The sequence below is a fragment of the Anser anser genome, assembly GCF_964211835.1.
Source record: "Anser anser genome assembly, chromosome: 4".
Taxonomy (NCBI): Eukaryota; Metazoa; Chordata; class Aves; order Anseriformes; family Anatidae; genus Anser; species Anser anser.
In genome coordinates, this window is record NC_139724.1 from 73,077,360 (window position 1) to 73,103,724 (window position 26,365).

Sequence of the window (26,365 nt, forward strand, 5' to 3'; positions counted from 1 at the left end):
GGTGGCAAGGGTCTTGAGGGAGTTGTCTGCATGCCAAAACAAGCAAACAAAACCCCATCACCACTAAGCATTTGTTTCTCAGTTCAGAAATACAAACTCTTTGGGTCTCCCTTTTCCTGGTGTTTTTTTGCCAACTCAAAAAAGCTACTGATGAGTCCCACTTAAAGGGATTAAAAACGATGAATAACGGGATATTAAATCTTTAAAAATCAAATGGGCTTTTCCTCAAGCACAGATTGGGAAGGGTAGAGTCAGAACACTGGGTTAAAGCCAGCTATTTTTCATGTGTCGATGTTTTAAGGGAAAAAATACAGATTGGACCCAGTCCCAGTTTTTCATACCGCGTTTATCACTGATGGGGATGAGGGTGAAACACGGGAGAAGGATGTGGCTTCAGAAGGAACAGCGAGTGTGACAGTACCGCCAGTAGCCTGTAAATTACACACGGACAACTGCAGCTCCTTTAATCTTATACTCAAAGCCAATTGATAGATTTTCTGGTCTGCGCTGGTGGAAAGCCACAGGCTCTCCCGGGTACCTCGGGAGCACGTTTCGGGGGAGCGTTGCCTCCGCTGCTAATCCCTGCCTCCAATGACCCACTTCTGCCTCCGCGATGAATTTCTGCATCGTCGTGATAATGTATTTTCAGTATTTTCTGTTGCACTGTGAGCCAACGGAGGGGGACTGCTGGGTAGATCTCTACCAGGGAGTTCAGCACATCTTCACAGACTGCTATTTTTCTTCTTCAAAAAGATGCGAGCACTGGGTTTTCCTCTTATTACTTTCCCATGGATTCATTCTTACAGAAAAGCAATTTCACCTGAGATTAACTTATCCTTATAAAATGCCTGCATTTTTGCTTTCGAGCTAGTTATTTTTCATCATAGATTATCTATTTTTCAACCAAACTAAAAGTATTTTTGCATTCTAATGGGATTTTTCATTTTATAACTAGCTTATAATGTTCTGCACGTTCCGTTTCTGGCATCAGCAGCCTTCCTGCGAACAACTTGATGAAGGCTCAGAAATACTTTTTTCCCCTTTCCCTGTTAAAGCACGAAGGGTTGGGTTTCATACTCATCCTGCTGCCAGCAAGGCTTTTGGCAACCCGCTGTCCCATTGGTATGGGATTTTCGTGCAATAATTAGAGGCAACAAGCCATTTTTTTGCAATCAGCCTCATCAACAACCTCCATGGACACCAAATATCTAAACACCCTCTCAAAAAGATGCACAGAGGAGCCTCTGTAACACAGCCTTTTAACATGTCTTTCTGTTTCGGAGCACTTCAGGCATTTTTGGTGGGGGTCATCCTAGTTTTTCAGCCCAATCTTTTAAGTATATCTATTAACATTCAAGTGGAGGAGGATGCCGGTGCAGATCAATTACTCAACACGCTCTTGCTTTAACAGCCGAGCTGGCGAATTGCATATATTGGCTTGGCGAGCCACAGAAGCACAGTGCCCACGAATGAAATGCTGCTTACTTTTTAAATGACAGCCTTGCTATCAGAGGAACCTGGGGAATACGATCAATACATCAAGCAACATCCTGGGGAAAAAAAAAAAAAAGAAATAGAGTTGCGGGTTTCTGCTCCGAGATCTTCAATTTTGTGACTCATGCAATTTACAAGCGAACGTTAAAAGAGTTCTCAGGCTTTAACTTATTGCAGTGCAGGGACTGCCAAACTTTACTGATTGCTACGCCTGTTAAAAAAAGATATGAAGAAATTTCATATGCAAGGTTCCCCTCCTAATGCATGTTTAATTAAAAACTTAATTGGCTTGAGCTAAATAATTCTGAACCCTGCTAAAGCAAATGAACATTTAAAGCTCCCTCGAGGCCATTATAACAAGCGCTAGCCAGAAAAATAGGATTTAGTTTCACCAAGAAATAAAGGCTTTACCACAACACAAAGGAAAACCGAGACCTGTCCAACAGCCAAGAGGGCAGCGGGCAGGAAAGCTTGGTCTGAGTGGTGGGGACCCTGCCCTAAGTCACGATTTTCTTCTGTTGCCAGAAACTCTTCTGGCTTCTGTTCCCCAAGAGATTTTTCTTGTCTATATTTCTGTTATGTCTTTTCTTCTTTTTAATGGAGTAGCATTTCCCAAGCAGTCATCTCGCTGCAAAGAGCTTGAACCGCTCTAATTAGTGCAGCCTTTGAGGACATCTTGTGTTTGCACTAAAGAGGAGCAGCACACAGTGCTTCCCATTAATGTCCCGTGCAACATGAACTTTATAAAGAAAGAAGAAAAAAAAAACCAACAATGATCGGAAATGCCATTTTGATATCCGTCTCATTTTTTTCTGGATTATTTCAGATTACCTGGTAGGCTGACATCTGACGACGCTTCGAAGGGACCCGTTCCCCAGAATGCAGCTCTGGGACTTGCAGCATTCTGTATCTGGGGACCTGACTTCCAGCTAAATCTCTGCTGACCCTCCCCGCTGGGGACAGACAGAAGCCAGCAGGGACCAGGCACAAGTGCTTTCAATTCAACCTCTTGAACGAGAACCATTCAGCTCCTCCCTGTGCTGTTTCATGGACCTGTGGATCTCTTAGAGCTGAGGCTGGCAGCCTCCTACCTCTGCTGGTACACTTGTGGAGGTCCTGGCTGTCCCAGCGATGGCTTCAGCTGAGGTTATTTCCCTCCTTTTGCTCTTGGTGCAACGTGGGATTCCCACTTCAGCACCAAAGCACTCTTCTTCAGCCACAGTCTGAGTTTTAAGGGATGAGCACTAATTATTGACCACAAGTTTCTGCACAAGACAGCCAGTTCCAACCAGTTCATGTCAGATTGCCCCAAATTTCTCTTGGTTGATGGAGGACGGGAAGGTCCCCCCACACCTGCCCAGCCACCCAGCCCTCACCTCCTGCTCCTCAGACACTTTCCCAGGTAGTTTAGCTCCTGTTAGCTGCTGATCTCGAAAAGATATTTAGCAGAACATCTAGAAAAATACACTCCTACTCTGGATGAACTCTCATCTTGCTGCTGACAGAGATACTACGGATCTCTGATCTGAATCTGTATCTCTGCATTAGCACGTGTCCCTGCCTGTGTGCACAGATGTCCCTGCTGAGCAGACCATGCAGAAGGAAATCTGAGAAGAGCACGCATTTCTGTTTTTGTCTGGCTTCTATTTCTCCACAAAAAGATTGTTTTTCTATTGATTTGGAGAGAGGACCAAGTCGGAGACCAAAACCCCATCAGGACAGCTGGCTGCATGCTCTCCATTTAGATAGGTTCTTGGTGTGAGGTGGTAATAAGTGAAAAGTACATCAGGCCTGTTGTGAAGATACAGCTAAGAAAAGTCATGTTTCACTCCTCAAATAGAAAGAAAGTCTTCCCCGAATTGCCTAATGCTGGACTGCATCCTGCCCATGGGTTTGCTGTGGCAAGGGCAGAGGTGCCCCCTGCAAGAGGATGCAGATGGACGATGCAAACGTACAATAACTAAAAGTTGTATTGTGCAAGTACAAAATGTGCAAAGTACAAAATCAGCCCAGCTTGGCTTGTCTTTAAGAAGGAATACTGCCCCTGTCTTGCACTGCCCAACTGGATAAAAGGCCTTGAGGGTGTAGAGAGAGATGAACTCTGCACCCACCTTTGTAAACAGAAGAGGGCTATTACTTTTGGGTAATAATCTGATGTAAAAGACGTTTACAGGGAGAAGCGGGTTTGTGGTGGAAGTAATACCTCTCTCAGCCCCAGGAAGGTGCCCCTCTTCACTCGGCAGACTCACGGGACTCCTTGGGCTCCTCTTGACCTGGACTGTGCGGCAGCCAAAAAGGCAAATTTCACAGGCCTAGAAAGAAACGAAGCAAGCAGCTTTGTAGCTAGGTAGCTAGGTGCCTAGGGAACTCAGTTATTAAATGCGGAAAGCCTTAGAGACTGGTATTTTAGTACTGATGAATTTTCCAATAGATAATCACTGAATAGAGCCCAGAAAGACTGCAAAAGTCTTGGAGCTGGACTCTCCTTCCGTCCAGAAGCTGCTCTGGTCACTACAGAGAAAAGTCTTTCCAAAGGTGCTGCACTGTGAGAACTGCTCCTGGAGCTGGGTGCCTTCTTTTTCGGTACTGAGAATTAGGCGTTTATGAGAATTTCAGCCCTTGCCCCCTGTGTTTGTAGCTGGTGGGAAGCTTTCTGTTGACTGCAGACAACGGGAGTTGAGTGCAGTGCAACCATAGACCCAACACAGACTCTAAATCGTACAGGTTTTTACTCCATCCCTGCTCTCCCAAGGATGGGAGTAAAATTCATGGAAGAAAGCAGAGGAGGAAGAATATTGCTCCATTTATCATAGAAACTGTAGCTTTGGCTCTGTAATGGTGAAGCCTGATTTCCCCTGAAAGCAGTCTTTTGACTGAAAAATATAAGGTAGCCACCCTACTGTTATTAAATACGTGTGATTTTTTGGCACATACATAAATATATATTTATAAGTATATATATATATCATATCTCAGTATGCTCCTTCTCTGATATGTCTGTGATAGAAGCTCAAACACCAAAAGCATGTAAAATGGAAGAAAAATGTGCATTCTCTCATTGAGATGACCAAGGCGTTCAGCAGAATTAAAGGTTTCCAAACTCCGTTGAGATCAGATTGCTGGAGCCAGGGCCAGCCATGAAAACAGAATAACTAAAAAGAAGGTAAGTTTATGTTTTAATATTCCAGATCAGGCAGTGGAAAACAGGGAGACGGTGTGAAAGGAGGTCTTTTGGGATCCTTTGGGCACAGCCTGACACAGAAGTCAACAGCAAATCATTTCTGGTCTTTGTTCATAAGTTATGAGAAAGCAACAGAGAAAGAAATTCAGGCTATGGTTTTTCATTCCCTTCCCCACTTGCTTTGCATTTGCTTCTGGAAAGGATGAGGTTTTGATAAGATGGATTTTTGTTCTGTTCCTAAAAAGCCATGAATTCCTGCTCGTGGTAGTTCATCGCCCTCCATTCAGCCTCTTCCAAGGAACAACCTACAAACCCAGGCTTTCCTCCCTCCTGCTCCTTCTGAGGCCCAGCAGCCGTGACAGCCTCTTCATCTCTTACATTCCTTCACTGACTTCGCATTTATATGCCATCCCTTCTCTCACCACCCAGGTTTTATGACCTAGTAAGATTCACACATGGAACAATAAAAAAAAAAAAAAGTCCTTGGAGTATAACATCTAATTTCCAACACATGCTCCTTCCATCTCCCCAAGGCTTGCCTGCCTCTGGAGCAACATACCACGGCCAGAGTTTGATTTCCCATCAAAGTGAAGCAGCATGTTTCTCATTCTGCTAGTTTAAACACATCCCCGTTTTCGACAAACGCTTTCATAGATATTCAGATCAGGTGTGTATTCTCAGCACAACGCTGGGCAATTATCCCACACTTTCCGGTGAAACAGCAATGCTGGGACTGCTCCGCTCAGCCTTCCACCCATGGAGCTGCGAGGCATGGTATGGCATTAGTTAAGCTTAAGACAAGTGATGTTGGTTTTTGTATGTGAATACTCTACGGATTTAGCATCACAAAGTTACCAAAGTTAGTGAATTTTTTTTTTCCTATGTTGGCAAGGGAATTAAGTTATAAAGCTCTAAAATATTTTGTAACTGTGCTTGTGATTTTATGGAGAGGTACTGGGGGAAAAAAAAATCATGTTCTCAATAAAATAAGGTTATTTGCTTCAAAGGAAGTGTGTGTAGGTCAGGCTTTATGATTTGTAAACATTTTGAGATCCTCAGGTGAAAATACATATTCAGATGTGAAATATCAGCCTTGCCAGACAACTTTTTATTCTTCAGCTATGAATCACATCAGTAAACAAGTCCCTGGTCTCTCCTGGATTTGGGATGAAATGCCTTGGAAAAAAGAAATATCGATTTGCTGTTGCTGTGTTCTTCAGCATGATGTAGCCCGCTACGCTTGTATTTATGTCTAATTCGCTTGATCTGGGTGGGCAGTGATAAGATTTGAAGGGAGATATTCGATTAAAGCTAAAAATAAACCACATTTATATTTGCTGAATGACAAAAACGTAATGCAGTTGTTTGCAGAGAAGAGCATGATATATCAACGTAGCACAGGCAGCTCTGAGATTTTATAGTCTAATGCCACAAAAGCCTACTTCTTTTACTTCCCCCAATTTCCCTGTCCACCCGAGTACCTTTTCTTGATCAGTAATTTTCTACCGTGAGTACTTACTGAAGATCAGGCACCACCGTCCTGACGTCACCAAGAGATAAAACCCTTGCTCCAGGCACATCGGAAGGAGCCGGCGGAGCGAAAAGGCACATTTCACAGCTCAGCAGCCGGTCTTGGCTCGAGCCGCGCTGGAAATGCTGTGCATGTGAATGAGGCTGGGCTCCGCCGATGGGAAATTACACAGCGAGAGGGTGCATTGGCAAATAGGACTGTAAAATGGAAATGGTGATGGTTAATCTTGGAGCAGACGGGTCCTGGCCCCAGAGTTGTCAGGAAATGTGTGCCATGTCGGTTTAGGAAAAGCATTTTAGGAAAAATTGTGTTTCAGAAATACTCTGCCCACCCCACCCCACTCTGGAGACACTTCAAAGTCTTCCAGGTTTTCAGAGGTACCTTTGATTTTTGGGGGGTGAAGCTTGTCTGTAGGAAATTCATAGAATGATAGCATCATTCAGGTTGGAAAAGACCCCTACAATCATCTAGTCCAGCCTTTAACCTAGTACTGAATCCACCACTAAACCATGCTACTAAATTCTACATCTACTCATTTCGTGAAGACCTCCAGGGATGGAGACTCAACCACTTCCCTGGGCAGCCTATTTCAATGCCTCACAACCCCTTCAGTAAAGAAATTTCTCCTAATATCCAATTTATTGGATATTGTATATTCATATTCGTTGGAACTGAGACTTAATCTTTTGGCTCCATCTTCTGCTCAGCCCAATGTGCTTCGCTTTGGCACTGGGCTGCCCTGACACGTGTGGTCCCAGGACAGAGAAGAAGCTGCACTGTGCTTCTTGCAAGACGCTGCTCTTCCAGTGGGGGCTGTGAGGACTTAAAATTTGCCTTTACTGCACCATCTGCAGCTGTGTGAGGAGCTGAGGCCTGGTGAGGACATCGGGGTCTTGCTGTAAGCACACTTGAAGCCCTCCTCCCCACCCGCTTGGTCCAGAGCAGGGCTTCCAGGCATCAGCCTCACTCCTGCACAGGAGGTGCCTGTGAAGATGTAATCCAGAGAGGGCCCCACTTTTGATTTGAAAGCAGGAGGCCTAACGTATGGTTTCACTGTCCTTTATTTTGGCTGCAAAGGCAGGAGGCCAGAGGTATGGTTTGACCATCCTTTATTTTGGATGCAAAGCTAAATTTGACATCCTGTGTTAGAACTGCACAGCCTGGTTAAGGCAGGGCAGCCCCAGAGGAGTGCTCGGCTTATATTTGTGATACAAGTGGAGCTCGTGGTCCCATTCAGCTTGCTTCCTGAGGTCCATCCAGGGCAAGAAGTTCAAATTATGATAGCAGAGGCTTGGCAGGAGCAGGCCTGGGGTTTGGTCTCGGCGGCTGCTGCAGCTATAGGATGTGCAACGGTATAGGAGAAGAAAACCATGCCCATGGAATGGTTGTGTTCAAGACATCGTTGCTCTTAGCTGTTGCCAGTGTGGGTGTCTCCTCTTCCACTTGGACAATGCTTTGTTTCCTCATGTCTTCTGGGTTGCAGAAACCATAACACCCTGCTATGGGTGTTGCCATTGAATGCATTGGCCCGTCTTTTAGTGGCTTCTCTTCTGCAATGTTTATAGCACACAACAATCCCCGATGTCCAGTGAAATCTTCCTCCCATCTCCTCTCAATTACTCAGCCTAATCCTTGTCAGCCTGTAATCAAGCCAAGCAGCCTTGTGAGACACTAATGTGTTTCGTGGTTGTAGTTTGCTTGCCAGCACTGATGACATTTGGAAAGACAGTGGTGAGTCATGCGAGACAAATGGTTAGTGCCTCCTATTTTTTTATGTATGTATATAATTAGATTTTTCAGCACAAGAGAAAACAGCCCTTGTCCAGCTTGTCAGGAAAATAATAAAAAGGGAAAAGAAAATCTTCTTTGGCAACCTATTTCAACCCAAGAAGTGGTTTTCATGATAAGTGTCTTTAGATGACTTTTTTTCCCAAAGATTTATAAAATAATTTCACTGTTGTTGCTAGAAATGAATAATAGAGCCACGAAACAGAATTGCTGGAAGCAGGTAAAAATCCTGCAGCTATTTAAATAGGTACTGCACGGGTCTAAGTTACACAGCTCTGCTGCAAACCCAGCCTAGGTATCCCAGTCCGGGCGCTTAGGATCAGAGGGCACTTTGGGGAACGTCGGTCTTACTCACCGGGTCCTGGTTTATTGCTCATTAACGTACGGGTAAAAACACCAAGCCTCCTTCTTGACAATGGGCTTTTGTTTGCAAAACATGGTGACCCGCAGGTGAAAGCGCAGTGGTGTAACCAAGGGAAAGGAGCGTGCCCACGTTGAAAAGCTGACCATCTGATAACTGGGACGTGCCCTTTTACAGGCAGGAACGTTTTGCTCAGAAGTACCATCAAATTTCTGGAGAAGTCTCCCGCATGAATACAAGGCAGCAGCTACACAGAGATAAACAAGCCACTTCAGAGATGTGAGTGAGCAGTTTGGTGAGAGTACACGGCAGCTGCACGCACGCTTCGTTGCAGGCTAACCAAAGTTCCCAGAAAGCCTCCTGACAGGTAACAGCTGGTCCTACTGCACGAATCGCGATTGCTTTCATGTAAAATCAGGGATATTTTCCTACCAGCCTTAGATACCTCTACTTGAATCACAGGATATCTCAGGAATAACTATGTGCAAGGACAGTCAATGTGCAAGGACCATAATCTGACAGCATTAGATCTTTGCAGGATATTATTAGATCTCTACAGGATACAACATCCAGGGTCGCCTCAAGGTGTCAGAAGAAGACTCAGCTGGTGCTGCTCACTTCCATGCAGAGTGATGCGTGTGGCTGAGCTGAAACGAAGCTACAACAAACAATTCAAACACTAAGAGAAGAGAGTTCAGGAACCGTCACTGTTACAAGTCACAGGCAGTGCCATGCCTTTTCTGTTTCCAAATAAGCTTCTGCAGCTTACAAGCCTCACAATCTTCCATAGCTCAAGGGAGAATCCATAATAGAGCAAGATTTAGATATATAACCCCATATATTAATTAATTTGTACCTACAGCCCTGCAGTTGAGAGGTTGTGAGCAGAGGTGTGGGGAGAACAAGTACAGGTCCACCTGGAGAACACACTTTGCTTGTTCGTACCAATGAGAAACCCACAGGTAGAATACCAGAATAAGGATATTAAAACTCATTTTCATGAACAACAAGCTACCAAGGATACCCTGTCCTTTGAACATGAGTCACACAGACTGTGCTTCAGGAGTTCCCCCACCAAATCGCCCTCATCTTTGCAGCTGTCCACTCCTGCTCTTTGTCAAAGAGTAGTTTGCATCCCCAACACCACCAAAGACTGGGGTGGAACAGCACTTGGATGGGAGACACCTACTATATTTTCAGATTTGGGTTTGGAAGTTTTGAAATGAAAAGTGGCCTTTCTCCTCTCCAAGTGGGATTCTTCCAATGACCCAAAATTGCCCTATAGGTTGAAAAATGTTGGGCACTTCCATAAAAATATCCTGATGCTTATAAACGCTTGTTGTTACTAGTTTTTTTTTTTTTTTTCTGGGTATAGTTCCTTAACTCTATTTTCTTCTTCCTGACTTGAAATAATGGGTGCTGAGATAATAAATGTTATCTGTCCTAGGTTCCAGTAATTCCCATGGGTTTCACTGGGAATGTTTAGGGAATTTCCAATTTCCTCGAAAACCAGGAGGATCTTGATTTTTCAGTAGAACGACATGGGCTACCTGTCATTCCACGCTATTTACTTCAAGAATATAAATTAGATACAACTGAGACTGCAAAAATTAGGAGTGTGTATCCCCTACACAGCCTTTGGAGAAGAGTGGGTTGACTTCTGGGAGCAGAGAAGCAGAACAGAGCAGCTGAGCTGAACGCCTGCAGTGTGGATGAGTGGCAACAGGAGTCGTCCCTCGGTGTTCATCTTAGGGGTGAATGTGTCAAACTAAAAGGTTTACCAATCCCACCTGAAAGAGAAAACGTAAATATACAGGGAGGGGATGAGGAGGGAAAGAAGGAAAGGAAACTGTCAGGGAGAATTCTTCGAGAGCAAGAAATGTCTCAGCCACAACAGCACGTAAGGTCTTAAAAAGCGCAGCCAGGGAGCACAGCAGGCATCGTGTGCCAAAGGAACTCGTGCTGGAGCCGACGGGTAGCACCACTTCCACAGAAATCAAGCCCAGCACACCAACGCGAGCTGGCAGAGAGCACACCCCAGAGGCAGCTGTCTCTGGCCTGGAGCGCTGCTAGGAAAACAGTGCTTAGCAAGAGTCTTCGGTGGCTTCTGCTCAGAAGCGCTGTCAATCAGCCAAGTTATTAAAGAGTTAGTCTATAATGGAGAGGACTGTTTGCACAGCTTCACACCTGGCTATATCAAGACAGACAGGAAAGCAAATGCTCGTTTCTTCCTTCTGTAGCTGCCCCAAGAACGATGCTGATCAAGGGGCTGCACCATCATGCCAGGCTCGCCCTGAAAAGACAAAGGAAGAGAAAACACACAAAAAAACCTGACATTCCTCCGGGCCTATTTATCCAGTCTGATGTGATTTAGCTTTTTTTTTTTTAATATTATTATTTGTTACTTTCTATACTTTTGGCAGATCTCCTTGTGTGATAGGCTTATCATATGCCATAGCAATATCCTCACCACCAAAACCTTGATGTCTAAAACCCACCCAGCAAAGCATTTCCTTGCATCCTGCCGCTTGGCAACTTAACATATTCATCAGAGATCCTTCTTCAGAACAGCTTGCTTTTTGCAGGGACTCCACTTTCCAGGTTGGTATTAAGGGCAAATAAAGCCTCTAATTATTCCTGGGTCTTCCACACCCAGTACCTCTTATTTGGCAATTTAAGGCGATTTGTTGCGTTCTACCTTCAGTTTTACCTCGGTGTCTGCATGAACACTGCTCTACCACTGTTAAGATTTTCTGAGGTCAGGCTGCTTTTGATATGCAAAAGACTGTGGGGTGTACGCTTCCTATTTCTCTTCTTGTTGCCAAGATGAGAAAGTCAATTAAATTCTATTTTTCCTGACTCCTCCCTTTCCAGATAGCTTGGCATATAAAGTAAAACAAAACCCCAACAACCCGTATGAGCATTTTCCTGCTTTACAATATTCTAGAAATTACAATATATGCTAAATTGTGCCGTGTTTTTTGATGGCTTGTGACATGCCAGCAGGTGGTATCGATCACAAATGACATTACTCCAAGCTGTTGACACAGCATCTGCAGCACGTTGCCCAAACCGCTTTCCTCACCTTCTCACCGTTATCTATCTTTTTTGTCAGTTTTTGGGATCAGTGCTATTACGCTTGAAGAACTGCAAGCCTTTATTACTACTCTCTACTCCTTCAAAACTCTATTATTTGAGTCTGACAGTCTTCCTAGATTACACGAAGATAAAGCCACTGTGAGAGGAAAATGATGATAGCTGGCTGAAGTGAGCCAGAACCCAGATGAGTTGCAGACCTCTGCGTACCGCAGACAGTAACGGGAGCTGCTGTGAGCCCAAGTCACAGGCGTTTACTGCTCCCATCCAACCAAGCACACTTAAATATAACCCATGATAATGATCAATAAACTGTAATTTACTGACAGAGGCAGGTTCCTTCAGGTTTTTGGAACTGCTTTCGCACTATAAATTCAAGTGACATTGAGAAGAAGAAAAAGCATGCTTTAGGAAGGGGCTGTCAAAAAGATAAAGTAGCTGTTACTTTTAAAAACCAATTTTTTTCTTATTTATTTATTACATATACCCATGGCAGGAGGGTTGGAATTAGATGATCCTTAAGGTCCCTTCCAACCCAAACTATTCTATGATGCTATGATGCATATAATATCATTCTATGTGTTGATGTTTGGTTGTCAGCACCAGCTAAATAACAGGATTTGGTATATGCTTTTTTAAATAAAACCCTCAATCCTTACATTATTTTTATTACAACTCCTTCCCCTTTGCCTGTCTTCCCCAGCTTGGCTCAGTGGCACTGATGGCAGGAGGCGGGAAGACAGAACGTAGCTTCAAGAGCTCGCTGGCAAACCGTACCCTACAACTTTCCTCCAGGTTTGAAAATTGTTATATTGACCTGAAACAAAATATTTTGCTTGGATTTCAAGCTTTCTAAAAGCCCTTTTTAAATAAAAGGAAAATTGAAAGATAACTTTAAACACAATGGCATTATTTTCCATAGATGTCAAAACAGATTTTTTTTTTTAGAAACGCACATAAATTTTTGTTGATTAAAGCAATGAAATTAATCCAGAAATCAATCATGAAATATTCTGATCCATGCATGTCTTATTTCCCCACTTTTATACAAAGTATTTTGTCCAATATTATTAAAGGAAAATACAGAGATTAGATGGGTTTTGGGTGTGATACAATTTGTTTTGCATTTCTTTCTTTTCCTGTTTTATTTCATTGCTGCACTGGAAAAGCATCATTTAAAGTAGACTTTATTACTTTTAAAGGGTAATCTCCTATTTCTGAAGGAACAAATACGATGGAAAATGTTCCAAACTTGCTCATCCATCCCAGTTTGATTACTAATATCAAGCCCAAGCTAGAAACATGAAAGGTCGATGTCCAGCCCAAGAGCTGAGTTACGCTGGGGAGAGGACGGCGCATCTGGGTTTCTTCCCAACCCTGCTCCAGACGTTTCCTCTCCGGACTCTTTGAGAAAATTCTCCAAGGATGTTCTCTGTGATAGGTGAAGCCATGGTCTTAATAATCAAATTGGTGGGAGAGGTGAGCCAGCTTTTGGTGATGGTCAACCAGCGTGAAGGTGAGCTGGTGTGCCTGGCTGTGAGACCTGGGGCTTGGCTCAGGACAGGAGCCGTGGATGAGGCGCGCACACACCAGCCTTGTGTTCCTGACACCCAGGCTCTCCAAGAACCACGTTTTTTAACCTTTCCTTGCCAAGTTCGTTTTCTACCGGAGCATGGAGCTGAAATCGGGAACTGAGAGGTGCCAGCCACTGCTCCACGCCCAGACGTGAGCTGGGAGGAGGAGACCTGCCTTCAGAGCCCATTGAGGAGCATCTCCCCTGAGGACATGGCACCTCCACAGGCTGCTGTCGGCTTCCAGGCACCTCGCGGGAGGTGAGGGAAGCGAGTGGGCTCACCTCACAACGCTCCCGATTCTCCCCCCAAAACCTGGTATTTTTACACAACGGTGACAAAAAAAAGACTCCACAGCAGGGGCAAAACCCTACTATTTTTACATATAAGGGGCCCAAACCCACTTTTTTACACAGTAGGATGCAAAAAAAGACAAACCAACCAACCAACCAACCAAAAAACCAACCCAAAACCCTGCTGTTTTTCCAAAACAGGGGCCAAAACTACTGTTATATCACAGCTAGGGTCAAAACCCCCTCTTCTTTTTTACACAACAGGGGCCAAAACCCCGCTCTTTCCACGCAGCGCAGGCAGAAACCCGCTATATTTACCCAACGCGGCCCCCCAAAATACACTTTTTTTTACACATCGAAAGCAAAAAAAAAAACAAAAAACCCCAAACCCGCCGTATTTTCACACAGCAGGTGCCACAGCGAGGCGGTGCGGCCCTGCAGGCCGCGGGGCCCGGAGGGGGAGCCCCGGCCCCTGAGCCCGGCCCGCGGGGCGGCGGCTGAGGGAGGCGGGGAGAGGCGGGGCGGCTGCCCCGGCCCCGGGCTCCGGAGCCGGGCTGAGGCTCCAGCTGCTGGCGGTAAGAGCCGCCGACGGTCCCCCGGGCTGGGGCATGGCGATTTGACCGCCCCCGGCACCGTCCATGGAGGGCTGGCCGTGCCCCGGGGCGCCGCCCGGAGCGCTCGGTGCTGGGGGCTTTTCACGGGGGTTGGGGTTTTGCACCTCGGGGGTTGGGGTTTTGCACCTCAGGGTTGGGGTTTTGCATCCTGGAATTGGGGTTTTGCATGCTAAGGGTTGGGGATTTGCACCCCAGGGGCTGGCGGTTTGCCCCCATGGCATGGGGTTCGCACCCCAGGGCTTGGGGATTCACCCCCCTGTTGCATGGGATTCGCAACAAGGGGGCTTGGGGTTTTACATCCCAGGGACCGGGGATTTGCGTCCTGGGGCTTGGAGGTTTGCAGCCCCCTGGGTTGGGGTTTTGCACCCCCACGGGTTGTGGATTTGCATCCCCGGAGGCTGCTGCTTGCACCCCAGGGTTTGGGGTTTCGCACCCCGGCTCATCGGCTCCCTGCGTTCGCATCGCGGGTTTAACTTTGCCTTGAGTTGTAGTGTACGATCGTGCTCCTGCCTGTGCCTGCTCCTCGGAGAAGTGCTACAGACTCGCTTTTACCGCAGAAAAAGTGCATGCTGCTTCTGTAGGGGAGATGTCGAATGGGAAAGGGCTGCGCTGTTTAATGATGCAGGTTCGACGCGCGGCCGTGGAACGGGGACGATGCTCGCACGCAGCCTGGCTGGGAGCGCTTGGTGGGAAGGGACCGGGGCATCCTGAAAGCTGCACCCCGCTGCTGCTCCGAGATGCTGCTGGGATGCTTCGAGCCAGCCGGCTGCCCGTAATGGCCAGGCTTGAAGGTAAGGATCACGCTTGCTTCTGGTGGGCTTCCAGACGCAGCTCTGGTTAGGTGTTGGAGAGGTAGCTGGCGTTCCCCTATGCTGATTTGGGGATGGAAATAAACCGCCTGTGCCTGAGAAATGCTGTTCTTCAGATGGAACAGGGAGAGAGAGAAGGAAAGTCAAGGCAGAGGCACATTTGCGTGGCCTCTTCGAATGCATGTTTTACAGGTGGGAGCACCCACAGGGACTTTCCTCCTCCTTTATCGCCAGCCTTGCACAGTAACTCGCTGTTCAACACGCTGCTGTCCTGCTGTGGTCTCAGCTCCCACAGAGGTCCTGGGGCAACTGTGTGTTGCCCTATGCCGACTCTTACTCAGTTTAGCAGAGGTGCAGAGTGGCAGCAAATGTATTTCCAGTTTTCACGATTCCCGTAAGATTTTGGAGTGCAGTCAGCTTTGAGATTGCAGGGTGTTTTTCCTCCCTTTCCATCAAAATATACGTGTTAGTGATGAAATTAACCTTTTACCTGGGATTTGTTTGATGAATAAATTAGGTCAGACTTTCTGTATATTCAAGGAAAGCTGCTGAAATGATGGAGTTGCTTCTAGACTTCTCTCGGGCGGACTGAGAACAGAATCCATCCAATGAATTTTTGGGGGGAGCATAACTGTTACATCCAAATAGGAGCAACACAAACCCCGAGGAACCTGAGGTCCCCATTCTGCCTGGGCTGATCTCATAGCATTGTTTGATGGGACATTTATCCCACTGATTTCAGGGGGCTCCTTACAGGAAAGCTTGAAAGAGTGATGTTAAAGACACTGTGCTACGTCAGCAGCATAGCCACATGAGCTGCTGCAGCTCATACAAGAATTTAAGTACCTATTATTCCAATACTTTGTGAAAGTACATCCCTTGGGAGGGTGGTGCATCCTGTTTTGTCCCAAAGATTTCCACAGAGATTTCAAGATTGTATCATCCCCTGCTTTCCTGTATTAACAAGGCTCCAGGTGGTTCAGGAGTAAGTAGCACTTCCTAGTAAGAAAGAAATAAGTTGCTGGTTGCCCAGCCAGAGGCTAATTAAAAAACAAACAAACAAGCAAATAAACAAAAGGATGCTTGGCTGTAACATAAAGAGCAGATGCGCTGCGGATGCACTTTCAGGAGCTTTATATGGGGATGCTTGAAATGGAGCCCGCAGCAGCAGGACCCTGTCGTCTGCACCTTGAATCCAAACCTGAAGTTTCAAGCATCCATCATCCCTTCTTTTTTTTGCTGAATATTTGTTGTCGGAGAAGTGGCGTAGGTGGTCAAATAAGTGTGATTTCCAGCTGCTCGGTCTGTCCTTGCGTCATGACCGAAAATAATATGAGTGTTTCTTTGATGTTTTGTGAGCGTGGACACGTTTGTCACTTGTGAGCATCGTGTTGTGCTCCTAGAGATATCCTGCATTAAGCAGCTCGCTGTTGGTTTTCCACTTGGAAAGACCTAACCCGGGCTGTACTGGTGGCCAAGGTGGTACTCGGGTATCACAGAGAGCTTGCAAAAACGAACTCTAAGAGCTGTGTTCCTCTTCTGCTTGAAGATCGAGAGCAGCGTGTGCTCGCGGATCAGTACCAGAGCAGCTGTGTGTAGGTGACGATCTGCTTTAATTGTTTGTAGGAACACTTGCACGTCCTGAACCATGGGCACAGCCCGCAGGAGAAGGAAGATGTAACGTCTAAGCTCTTTTGTTTCGGCGTTACATCTGAAAACCTCAGACAACAAACCCAGCATTCTCATCAAGAGTTATTCAAAGCCAGAGGAAAAAAAGGAGAACGTTTTGAAATGAAGTAAAGCTGATTTGTCCTCTTAATGTCTTAAGAGCCCATCTTAACGCTGCTTGCTCTGTAGGGCTGGCTGTGGGGTGGCTGTGTGCTTCGTCTGGTTAGGAACCAACTTCAGGCGGGCGCCAGAGGACTGCTTCCAGACCCCCAGCATCCCTGGAGGTGTGGGGACACCAGCACCTCCCAGGAGGTGTGGGAGATGGGGGCAGACCCCCAGATGAGCTGGAGGGCAGATGGTGACCCTGTAAGCCCTGGGGATTTGTCAGCCAGCCGTCACCGTGCTGGCTGCGCGGAGGTGTCAGGAGGAGAGCACGCTGAGCAGCTTTTCTGCCAAAAAATGGGGCTGCATCGAAATCAAACTGTTCTCGGCAGCCCATCCATTTCGATGACCTCCTCAAAGGGACTGTCAGGGTGAACGTCCTAGGCTCTCCTCTCCTGTTAACAATGGGAGAGCTGGAGGTAGGATTTTTGTATTTTTTATTTGTATGTGGTGCTATCAGGGTGTGAAATGTTGCCCAAGGCACATTTTCCTTGTGACTGCTTTACTTCAGGCACCCCGCAGCCTTTTAGCTGCACCTGCCTGGGGCTCGATGCCCAGCAAAGCCGCTTGTTCTCAGTGCTGGTGGGGCAGGAGAGCTTCAGGTCCCGGGCAGTAAGTCCCAGCTCGGGAGAGCTGGAGCTTTCCTTCCCTTATGTGTGGCAGACAGATCAGCAACGCTCTTGACAAGGATGTGGAGTGCAACAAATCCCTAACAAACTGGATAAATTGCTGACTAGTGATGTGGTGATACTCGCGGGTGAAACCAAGTTTAATCAGGGTACGGAGGACAAGGCCTGACCTAAAGACCTGCAGAAAAGCTTTTAGGAGGCTCAGTGACTGAGTGTTAAAATGGAAGAAGAAATTCAGCTGTGAAGTGACGGACTTCGAGGATGATGAAAAGGGGGGGGAACCTAATTTCCTGATTTCATCCTACCTTTGTATCCGCAGCAGTGGGCTCTGAGCTGACCATTACCGTTCAGGAAGGAGATCTTTGGATCGTGGAAAGGTCAGCTCGGTGCTAAGTGCCAATCAAAAGCAGCAAACAACATTAGGAATTGCAGTGAAAAGGAGTCAGGGACAAAACAGAGAACATCGTTACACCGTTATATAAATCCACGGAGCTTTTACTTCTTGGAAATTGTTTGCAGTTTTGGTCCCTCACAGACTTAGAAGAGCTGCAGAGGTGTCCAGGAGCCTCAGATTGCTTCCGTGCGAGCAAGTTGCTGAAGGCTCTTCATCCTGACCGAGAGATGACGAGGGTGCTGGGGAACGTGACAGACATTAAAGAGCCCATCGGAGGCACGCTGAACTGTGGGGACATTTGTCCTGACCCACGGAAGAGCGGGGAGCATCCTCTCCCACCGAGACCTGCCGTGGCCAGGCCACTGAACTGTGGGTTATGACGGCAACCAGGCGGGGCAAGCAGCCTCAGCTGGTCTGTGAACAGCAAAGATGTTAATGAGAATATATTTTGGGGGGATGGCGTGCTGCTAAGCGGGGTTTAGCAGAGCTGCTTTCAGTTTGGATTTCAATTCCTTGCTTGTCTTCTCTCCGCTCTCAGAGCTTTAGTTTGATTTTTTTTCCCTTGTATCTGCTTCCCCTGATAACACACTTGTCATCCACAGGGGAGCTTTTAGGTGCCGTGAAGAACTTCAGCCAGCGCCGCACGTTTACCCTGCCACGTATCAGACACTTCGGGACTGATAACCACGATGGCCTGATAACCATGGGGCAGTGATGGCACAGACGCAGCAGGGTGTGTGGAGTTTTCAACGGAGCATAACTATGCTTGCTGTACTCCCTTTCATCGCGTGTGGAAGTTTTAACTTGTTTCCCCTTCTCTGTCATCCAGATTTTAACAGTGGGAGGATGCTGATGGACAAAAACGAGTCCTGGCTCTCTAATTTCTCCTCTGCTGCATCATCCCTTGTGAAAGGAGGTGGCAGCCGGGCGGGGGTCGGCCTCCAGGAGGTGGTCATCGGGTTAATACTCACCCTCATCGACTTGGTCACGCTCCTGGGAAATACAGTAGTCTTTATCTGCCCGGTGGTGGAAAAGAGGCTGCGGACCGTCACCTACATGTTCATCATGTCCTTGGCCACGGCAGACTTCCTCGTAGCGTGCCTGGTCATGCCGTTCAGGTGAGAAGTGCTCCCCTGAGCTTTGAACTCGGGGTCAGTGATGACACAGGCTTCCGTGCCTCAGTTTCCCAACAGAAACCTGTTGGCGAGGTTCCCTGTGCAACAGGCTGCCAGCTTTCCAGACGGCTCCAGGACGACGGAGCTTGTCTTCGTCCAGCACATGCAAAGATGTTATTCTTCACGCACGTGGTGAAACACGGGACTGTGATTGTTCCTTCTGGCTCGGAAGGCGACACGCCAGTGGAATCTGTGGGGAAGGCTGGCAGCCTCGCAAAATAGATCATTTGCCTGCACGAACAGAAACGTTGCAGCCTGCAGTAGGGTATCAAACGTGATTCACCGCATGTGGGGGAATTGTTTTGCCCCTATTACCATTGCAGATTAGTGACTGTCATGTTGGCATGGGGACGAAGGCCATCTCCCCTCTCCCTGCGTAAAAGTAAGGATTTTAATCATATATTATTTTTATTTTAGGATTTTATTTCTAGGGTAGTTTATGTTCTCTCTATATTTAAGTGCTTCTTCAGGCCCTCAGAGGATGATTCTCCCTGCACGAGGTGTGTATTATCAGGACCTTCACCACCTGGCTACAACTGTGGTCTAGATGATTCTATGGAAACAAATCCCCAGACGTGCTGGGTCTGTCTATCTCGTGCTGCAAAGCGGCCATAAGTTGGTGTAAGGTGGGTGGCTGAGCTGCCTTTAGTGCTCTTGGAGCACCACAAAGGAGCTGAAGGCTATTTTCCCATTTCGAGCCGTAGCTCTCATGGGGCTGCCTACGCTTTCGAGTTTGGCACCGAAAGGTATTTTCCCAAAACAAAATGACAACCTGAGTTAGTGGTTTCTACTGTCAGGTGGGAATAAAGCACTTAATGGTGCCCTATAAACAGCACTACTGCCAGCTTCAATTCTGAACTGAGTAAATTTTAAAATTCCGGTTCTCGAGTCATCCGTCTGTGCTCACCTGTCCTCCCCACTGCAAATATCTGTGCCGGGGGCTTTTAGCGCAGCTTGGTTGGAACCTGCTCCTACCCTAGAGAAGTCGGTGGGAATGGGGGTCTTCACGGGGAGGTTTGTACAGCTGGTGGTGGGGTTTCTCCCTGGGGTCGGAGGAAGCTGGGGCGGTGGAAGTGCCGCAAGAGGATGGTGGAGAAATGCGACTGCTGCTGGAGCAGGACAGCCAGCAGCTCTGCTTCTGGTCTGCGCCCCTCAAATATTGCAGGTTTCCTGATGTGAGGTCTGGCAGGCTCTCGGGCAGGGCTGGTGGGTCACATCTTACCCAGCTTCGTGCCCGTGCTGCTCTTCTGAAGCACAGTTTGCACCTCGGTGTCCGTGGTAGGTAGCACATGGCAAAGAGGAGGAAAAGAAATGACCCTAGGAGGCAGTTTGGCTCAGCAAAAAGAGGTTTTGTGATAGAAAGAAAGGAAAAATGTGGTTGCCATCTGATGCATTAACGTCGTAGGAGCAGGACTCCTGCTTTGTTCGTGGTTTGGCTCGCTGGAAGGAGCAGCTCGGCTGTGCTCAGCTCGTTGTCTGGATCCTCCAACCAGCCCATCTGTTTCCAGGCTGAGCGTTTCGAGCTGTACAAGCAAAAATGAAACACCGAGGTGACTTCATTTCTGCTCGTGGCGTGCGTTTCTTTGGGCTTTTATCAGTCCTTTTAAACCTGCTGCATTCCTGGGCCTTTAGAGGGAATGCACCAGAGAAAGTGGAGTGGGTGTCCCCTGCCTTGCACTCCGAGAACATCGCTAGGTCAGGGGGGGTCCCAGGAGAAGCGTGGTGGTGGCCGTTCGGTGCGGGATCTGTGTGCAGGGACGTTCAGGACAGCGGCATGGTCAGCCTCTGGCCGGCCAAGGTGCTCACACCCCAGCCTTCACCGCATCTCTGGGGGTAAGGAGGACTTCTGAGGAGTGCCACCAAGCCACCCGAGACCTGTAGTTTGACTTCTGTCTTCTCATTTCTCCATCTAAAAAAGAGCCACAAAACCTTTCCGCGCTGTACAACGGGACCCTCCGCTCTGCCCAAGCGGAGGCCACCAGGTCGTAGGGACAGATTCTGCTGGGGACTTTTGAGCAGCAGCCCACATCAAATGCTGCCCGCAGCTGGAGCCCTTCAACAACACTTCCAGCAATGCACTTACCGTGCTCGTTGTGCTCTAAAACAACCTTTACAAGTGGTTTTAATGAATGGTTGCTAATTAAATGCGGAGCAGGTGTTGGCTTCTAGCTCCTGATAGCAAGTTGGCTCTTTCTGCCCCTGCCAGACAGCCGAGCCCACCTAAGGGCCCCGCTGCAGCTCTGCTTTCCCCGTGCTCGGCCATAAAGCTGTGAAGCTACAGGATAATTAAAGCTTTGCAGCATTAGGTGGGTACTCAGCCTTCCACACCAAATTCACACACAATGGTTGTTTCAGCAGCACCCCAGGAGTTACAGAGAGCTGGTGAAAGAAAGGGGAAGCAAATTGCAGCTGATGGAGTGCTGTAGGAACATGCATCAGCCTTCCTACAGCTGCCATATGTTCCTTCCTTCGCTGCTCACTTCTTACAGCCCCCCTGACTTTGTTGGGAATAATTTTGGCATAACGTCTGCTTTTTGCTGTTGTGCTTCCCTCGCTGAGGCATTTGTGAGCTATGTACAAGCCACTCAGGCTTCCTCTGAGAATATATATATATATATATTCCTTTTTTTAACCAAAGAGTTGAAATCCTTCAGTTTTGAAGCATGAGACCAGATGAAAAGTGAGCTTCTTGGCAGAGGCAGCATCTTCCACACCTTAGAAACTGGGGAGGATTCGTAAAACACTGTGCTTCATATGGCATGGGAAAAAGCTGGGATAAACAAGGCTGCACAGATGTGTATTTTGGGAGCTTTTGGAGCAAAGCACCTCAATCAAAGCACCTGCAGGCAAGACGCTTGGGTTTGGTCTTCTTCAGCCATGCCCCACCGGTGGGTTAATGCCTTGGATTGCACTTTGAGGGTGAATCTCTGGTGTCCAAGCTTCACTATGCTGTATGCTCATCTCCATGTTAAAATACAATGTTTCTTCAGTGGAATCTCGAAATACATTAAATCAGCCTCTCTAGCTTTGGTCTCTACCCGTTTTCTCTCGCAGCATCATTTACGAGGTGACGGGGATGTGGCTGTTCGGGAAACTGTTCTGCAAAGTCTGGATCTCCTTCGACGTCATGTTCTGCACCGCGTCCATCGTCACTCTGTGCTTCATCAGCCTGGACAGATACTGCTCCGTGGTGACCCCCTACCACTACTCGAGAAGGATGTCCCGTGGCAGGTGAGTGTAGTTGCTTCTCATTCCAGGTCCCTCCAAATTTTCGTTTCGCCGTGGCCTATAATGAAAAGGGACCAAGTGAGCCATTGGCTTTTTCTGCCCCAAATCAGAACAGAAGGAGCTTCGCACCATTTAAAAGTTTTGCAGAACTTTGCTCCTGCCAAGGCTTCACGTGAAACATTGAAATGAGGACTGCAGGGTGGGGAAGGTTGTCTGAGGGGGGGCAGAGAGGACGCTGCAGGCAGGATCCTCGGGCAGGTAAAATAATGGCTGGATATTAACGCTGAAACCATTTGGAAATATCTACCTGCTGTTGCTTTAAATATTAACAAAAATCCTCTATAAAACCTTTCTTCCTTTTTTTTTTATTTTTATTTTTTTCTGCCAGCTCTGAGCATCCCTTACACCGACCCCAATTCTGTAAGCCACGGATCCAAGCACCCAGTCATTAGAGTTGTTGATGTATGGACGTGTTGTACCCCATTTTTTTCCCAGCTCAGCGCCTTCTCAAAGCCCTTTGGGAATACCGAGCGGTGATATCCCCCACGGGTCACCATGGGGATTGGGTTGTACTGGGTGTTCTCAACTCAAAATAACTCTCCCCCCTCCCCATCTCTCTCCTTCGGCAGATGCATTGTGATGACCTGCACGGTCTGGGTGTACTCCTCCCTCATCTCCTTCCTTCCTGTCATGCAAGGCTGGAACGAGATCCCCGGGGTGGATTTTGATGCAGGCACAGAGTGCATCTTCGTCACCAACTGGATTTTCGCCATTGTGGCTTCCGCTCTTGCGTTTTTCGTCCCCTTCATGGTCATGTGCAGCATGTACTTCTTCATCTACCGCGCGTCGCGGCTCAAGGCCAACCGTATCATGTCTCAGACCCTGGAGCTCCACTACCACCCCAACAGCAAGCGGCAGAACCACCTGCAGCTGGAGAACAAGGCCACGCGGACCATTAGCATCATCATTTCTGTCTTCGTGCTCTGCTGGCTGCCGTACTTTGTCCTGAACGTCTGGCTGGCTGCCCGGGGCACCGACTCCGCTAGCACGGTCCTGGTGGACACCTTCAAGGTCATCACTTGGTTAGGGTACTGCAACTCCACCATCAACCCGATGCTCTACGCCTTCCTCAACAGGGACTTCCAGCGGGCCCTGAAGAAGCTGCTCATTTGCAGGCCCAGGTCTCAGGTGGACATCGGGGAGGACATGGTTTCCATAGCCACCTTTTCCAGGACTGCTCCCGACCTGGAATATAGCATCACCGTGCCGGTGCCCAATGGGGTCCTGAAGGGCAAGCCCAAGCAGTAGGGGCTCAGAGTTGGTTGCTAAAGGTGGTGGTGTAGAAGGTGCAAGAGCACGTCCTCGTGGAAAAGTGCATGGCTGGAAAATAGGGGATGGAGGGGCTGAAATATTTCAGCTGGGGGCATACGACAATGATGCATTTCTTTCTCTTCCACCGTTTTATGAACAAAGAGGAATTTGTTATAGCTAACGGAGCTCATTCTTTCCTGGGTAATTATTTTTTTAATGAGTATTTCCTAATACGAATCCAATCTTCATGCTGGGGAAAAGAAATCAGTAGAATAATGTGACTTTGTCTTACTGTATGCACATCCTGGTGATCTACAGCTCAGGTTGTGACGGTATTTCTTCCTGATCGAGCCCCTGTAGCTCCCATCTTGCGGTTTACCTTATAAATGTGACCAGGTGTAGTAAGTACACTGTTGTTCTGTGAACGGGAGGTGGCAGAAAGGATCTGGTCAAGCTGCTCACACTCTCCACAGCCAGGGCTGTGTGCACAGGTTTCAGCTTGTTCACTCACTTCTGAAATACAGGTTTAGGGCTTTCCCATTTTGGCCTCGGTGGCTGACAGGCTGGGATTGGTTCAGCAGCAGGTAGAAAGAAATACTCACTGTGCATCGCCTCTGTGGCTACTGTTTGTAAGATCTGAGACCAGGGGCTTTCTTCAGGGGCTTTACTGTGAATTATCTGCAAGTCTCCTTATTAATTCTGGAAGGGAACATCCCTCGTGTCAGATGCCAGGAGATGGTGGCATCTTCAGACCCTTTCTCCCCTCTCCATCTCTCTCGCTTGCAGCTGAGAAAGCCAACTGTGTCCTGGGTGCACCAAAAGCAGCGTGGCAGCAGGGTGAGGGAGGGGACTGTCCCCCTCTGCTCTGATCTCATGAGACCTCACCTGGAGCCCGCATTCAGCTCTGGGGCCCCAGCACAAGAAGAACATGGATCTAGAACAAGTCCAGAGGAGGCCAAGAAGATGATCAGCGGGCTGGAGCACCTCTCCTATGGAGCCAGGCTGAGGAAGGTGGGGTTGTTCAGCCTGGAGAAGGCCCCGGGGAGACCTCACAGCAGCCTTCCAGGACCTAAAGCGGGCTGCAGGAAAGCTGGGGAGGGACTCTTTGTCAGGGGGTGTGGTGATAGGACAAGGGGGAATGGTTTTAAACTGAAATAGGGGAGATGTAGGTTAGATATAAGGAAGAAATTCTTTACCGTGAGGGTGGTGAGGCACTGAACAGGCTACCCCGAGGAGCTATGGATAATACCCCATCCCTGGAGATGCTCAAGGCCAGGCTGGATGGGGCTCTGGGGAACCTGGGCTGGTGGGAGGTGTCCCTGCCCATGGCAGGGGGGCTGGAATTAGATTGTCTTTAAGGTCCCTTCCAACCCAAACCATGCTGTGATTCTATGGTTGCTCTTACTGCTCTGAGCGCTTATCTGGCCTTCAGACAACACTGGCTCCCTGCAGGAAGGCCACGGAGAACCTCATTGAAGGAGGACCCTGGAAAGGCAGACCTGCACCTGAGTGTCACTGTAGGATCATAAATAACATTGGGTAAAATAGGAGCCAACCCTCCCACGAACAGAGATACAGTGAAGTCCCACGAGCACTAGTGACTGCTCAGGTAACAGCCATTTCTCTCCCCACCCTGTTTCTGGTGTGGTCTTACACTGGTTTATGTGAGAGTCACTGCACTGCGAGGCTGCTCTCGGACCCCTCTTCTGTGGACATGAAACTCTGCAGGGATGGTTTCCAAAAAGTTTTCCAGAAGGCTTTTTCTGAGCACTGGTACAGGTGAGGCTTCTGCATCTTGGGAAGCTGTGCACACAGCAGAGACGCACAGGCTGGTACAAGGCTTGCCACCAGGACTGCAGCTTGACCTGCGTAGCCTGGGATCTCAGGAAGGGTTGGAAAGCTGCTGCTATTGTCTGTAGGTAGCTGAGAAGAAGCCGGCCTTCACTGCTTTCTGTTCCCTTTCCGTTCCAGTATGCAAGCACAGAGGGATACGCACATCAGACCCCAGGCCTTTGTTCTTTCAGTCACTGCTGACCCTTTGGTCTGAAGAAGAGCATCCTGCAGGACAGGGAAGGAACAGAGAAGCACAGCGTAGTTAAGAGGTCTGACAAAAATAGAAAACAGCATTGGAAGTCTGCGTAGCCTGGTTCTGAAGAGCTGGTGAAATAGTCCCAGTGCTTATGGGAGTTCTGAAGCCCAGGTAGGCGTTTTATAGCACAGCGATGAAGGTGTCCTTTTACCCCACAGTGGTGGGGCTCAGCAAGCAGAGCTGCCAGAGGCAGGGCAATGAGGGCTTGCTTCAATACCCAAGTTCAGAAACACTTTGGTCATGGAAAAGATTTTCTTGGTCAAAGCATTGAGGAACGCTGGAACAAGCAACTACTTAAATCCAGCAGAGGTACAGCAAGTGAAAAGATAGCTCATTCCTTACCTTCTGCTCTCCATTGGTATTCACTGACCTGGTGGAGAAAAGGTACAGAAGCACCCAGAGCTTCACCCAGTTAAATGTGGACACTTAACTGTGCAACTATAACTGACATTAAAAACTTGGCAATACAAGGGAAGATGACAGTTTTCTGTTTTGAAGCAGCTAAACTCGATAAAATCCTAGTTTTGACCAAATATTCACTACAGCATTCTGGCTTCAACTGGACAAGCCAGCATCCAGGACAGAAGCATCAGAGAGCACAGTGGAGAAAATCTTTGCAAGCCACTCTTGGCTTACCCCAAGTGTCACCTGGCTTAATTCTAGTCGCAGCATCATACCACAGTACAGTGATCCCCAGAAGGAGCCGAAGTAGCTGAAGTAAAATTTAAGAAACTGATTTCAAGAACTACAACTTCAAAACTAAACCTGAAAACTAGTGTAGAACCAGAAAAATGCATTTAGGAAAAAATTGTTCTAATAGTGTAGGAGTTATCCCACTGTTAACACTTGAGAGATTACCTCCAGGACTCCATAATCCACACCTCTCCGTTTAGGACAACTCCGTTCCCTTCTCCAGCCAGCATCTCACTTCCAAGCACCATATACATCTTTATACATCATCACATGCACTG

The 26,365-nt window shown here is 47.8% G+C and overlaps 1 protein-coding gene across 5 annotated transcripts; it reads left to right on the forward strand.

The window, feature by feature from the left end:
* Positions 1 to 12,378: 12,378 nt before the first annotated feature.
* LOC310898966 (histamine H2 receptor-like) lies at positions 12,379 to 26,361 on the forward strand. Of its 5 annotated transcripts, none has more exons than XR_014583880.1 (6): positions 12,379 to 14,720; positions 18,194 to 18,324; positions 18,421 to 18,709; positions 21,821 to 21,997; positions 22,624 to 24,316; positions 25,277 to 26,361. XR_014583880.1 is itself a non-coding variant. In XM_083834773.1 (6 exons), the coding sequence occupies exons 3-6, from the start codon at positions 18,306 to 18,308 to the stop codon at positions 23,300 to 23,302; spliced, it is 1,164 nt and encodes a 387-aa protein (XP_083690899.1). In that variant the 5' UTR covers positions 12,379 to 13,996; positions 14,555 to 14,720; positions 18,194 to 18,305; the 3' UTR covers positions 23,303 to 26,361. The 5 variants fall into 5 exon arrangements, 4 of the variants coding, with proteins under 4 accessions (XP_083690899.1, XP_083690897.1, XP_083690898.1 ...); XM_083834773.1 differs by having other exon boundaries at positions 12,379 to 13,996; positions 14,555 to 14,720; positions 22,624 to 26,361; XM_083834771.1 differs by having other exon boundaries at positions 12,379 to 13,890; positions 14,421 to 14,720; positions 22,624 to 26,361.
* The last annotated feature ends 4 nt before the right edge of the window (positions 26,362 to 26,365 follow it).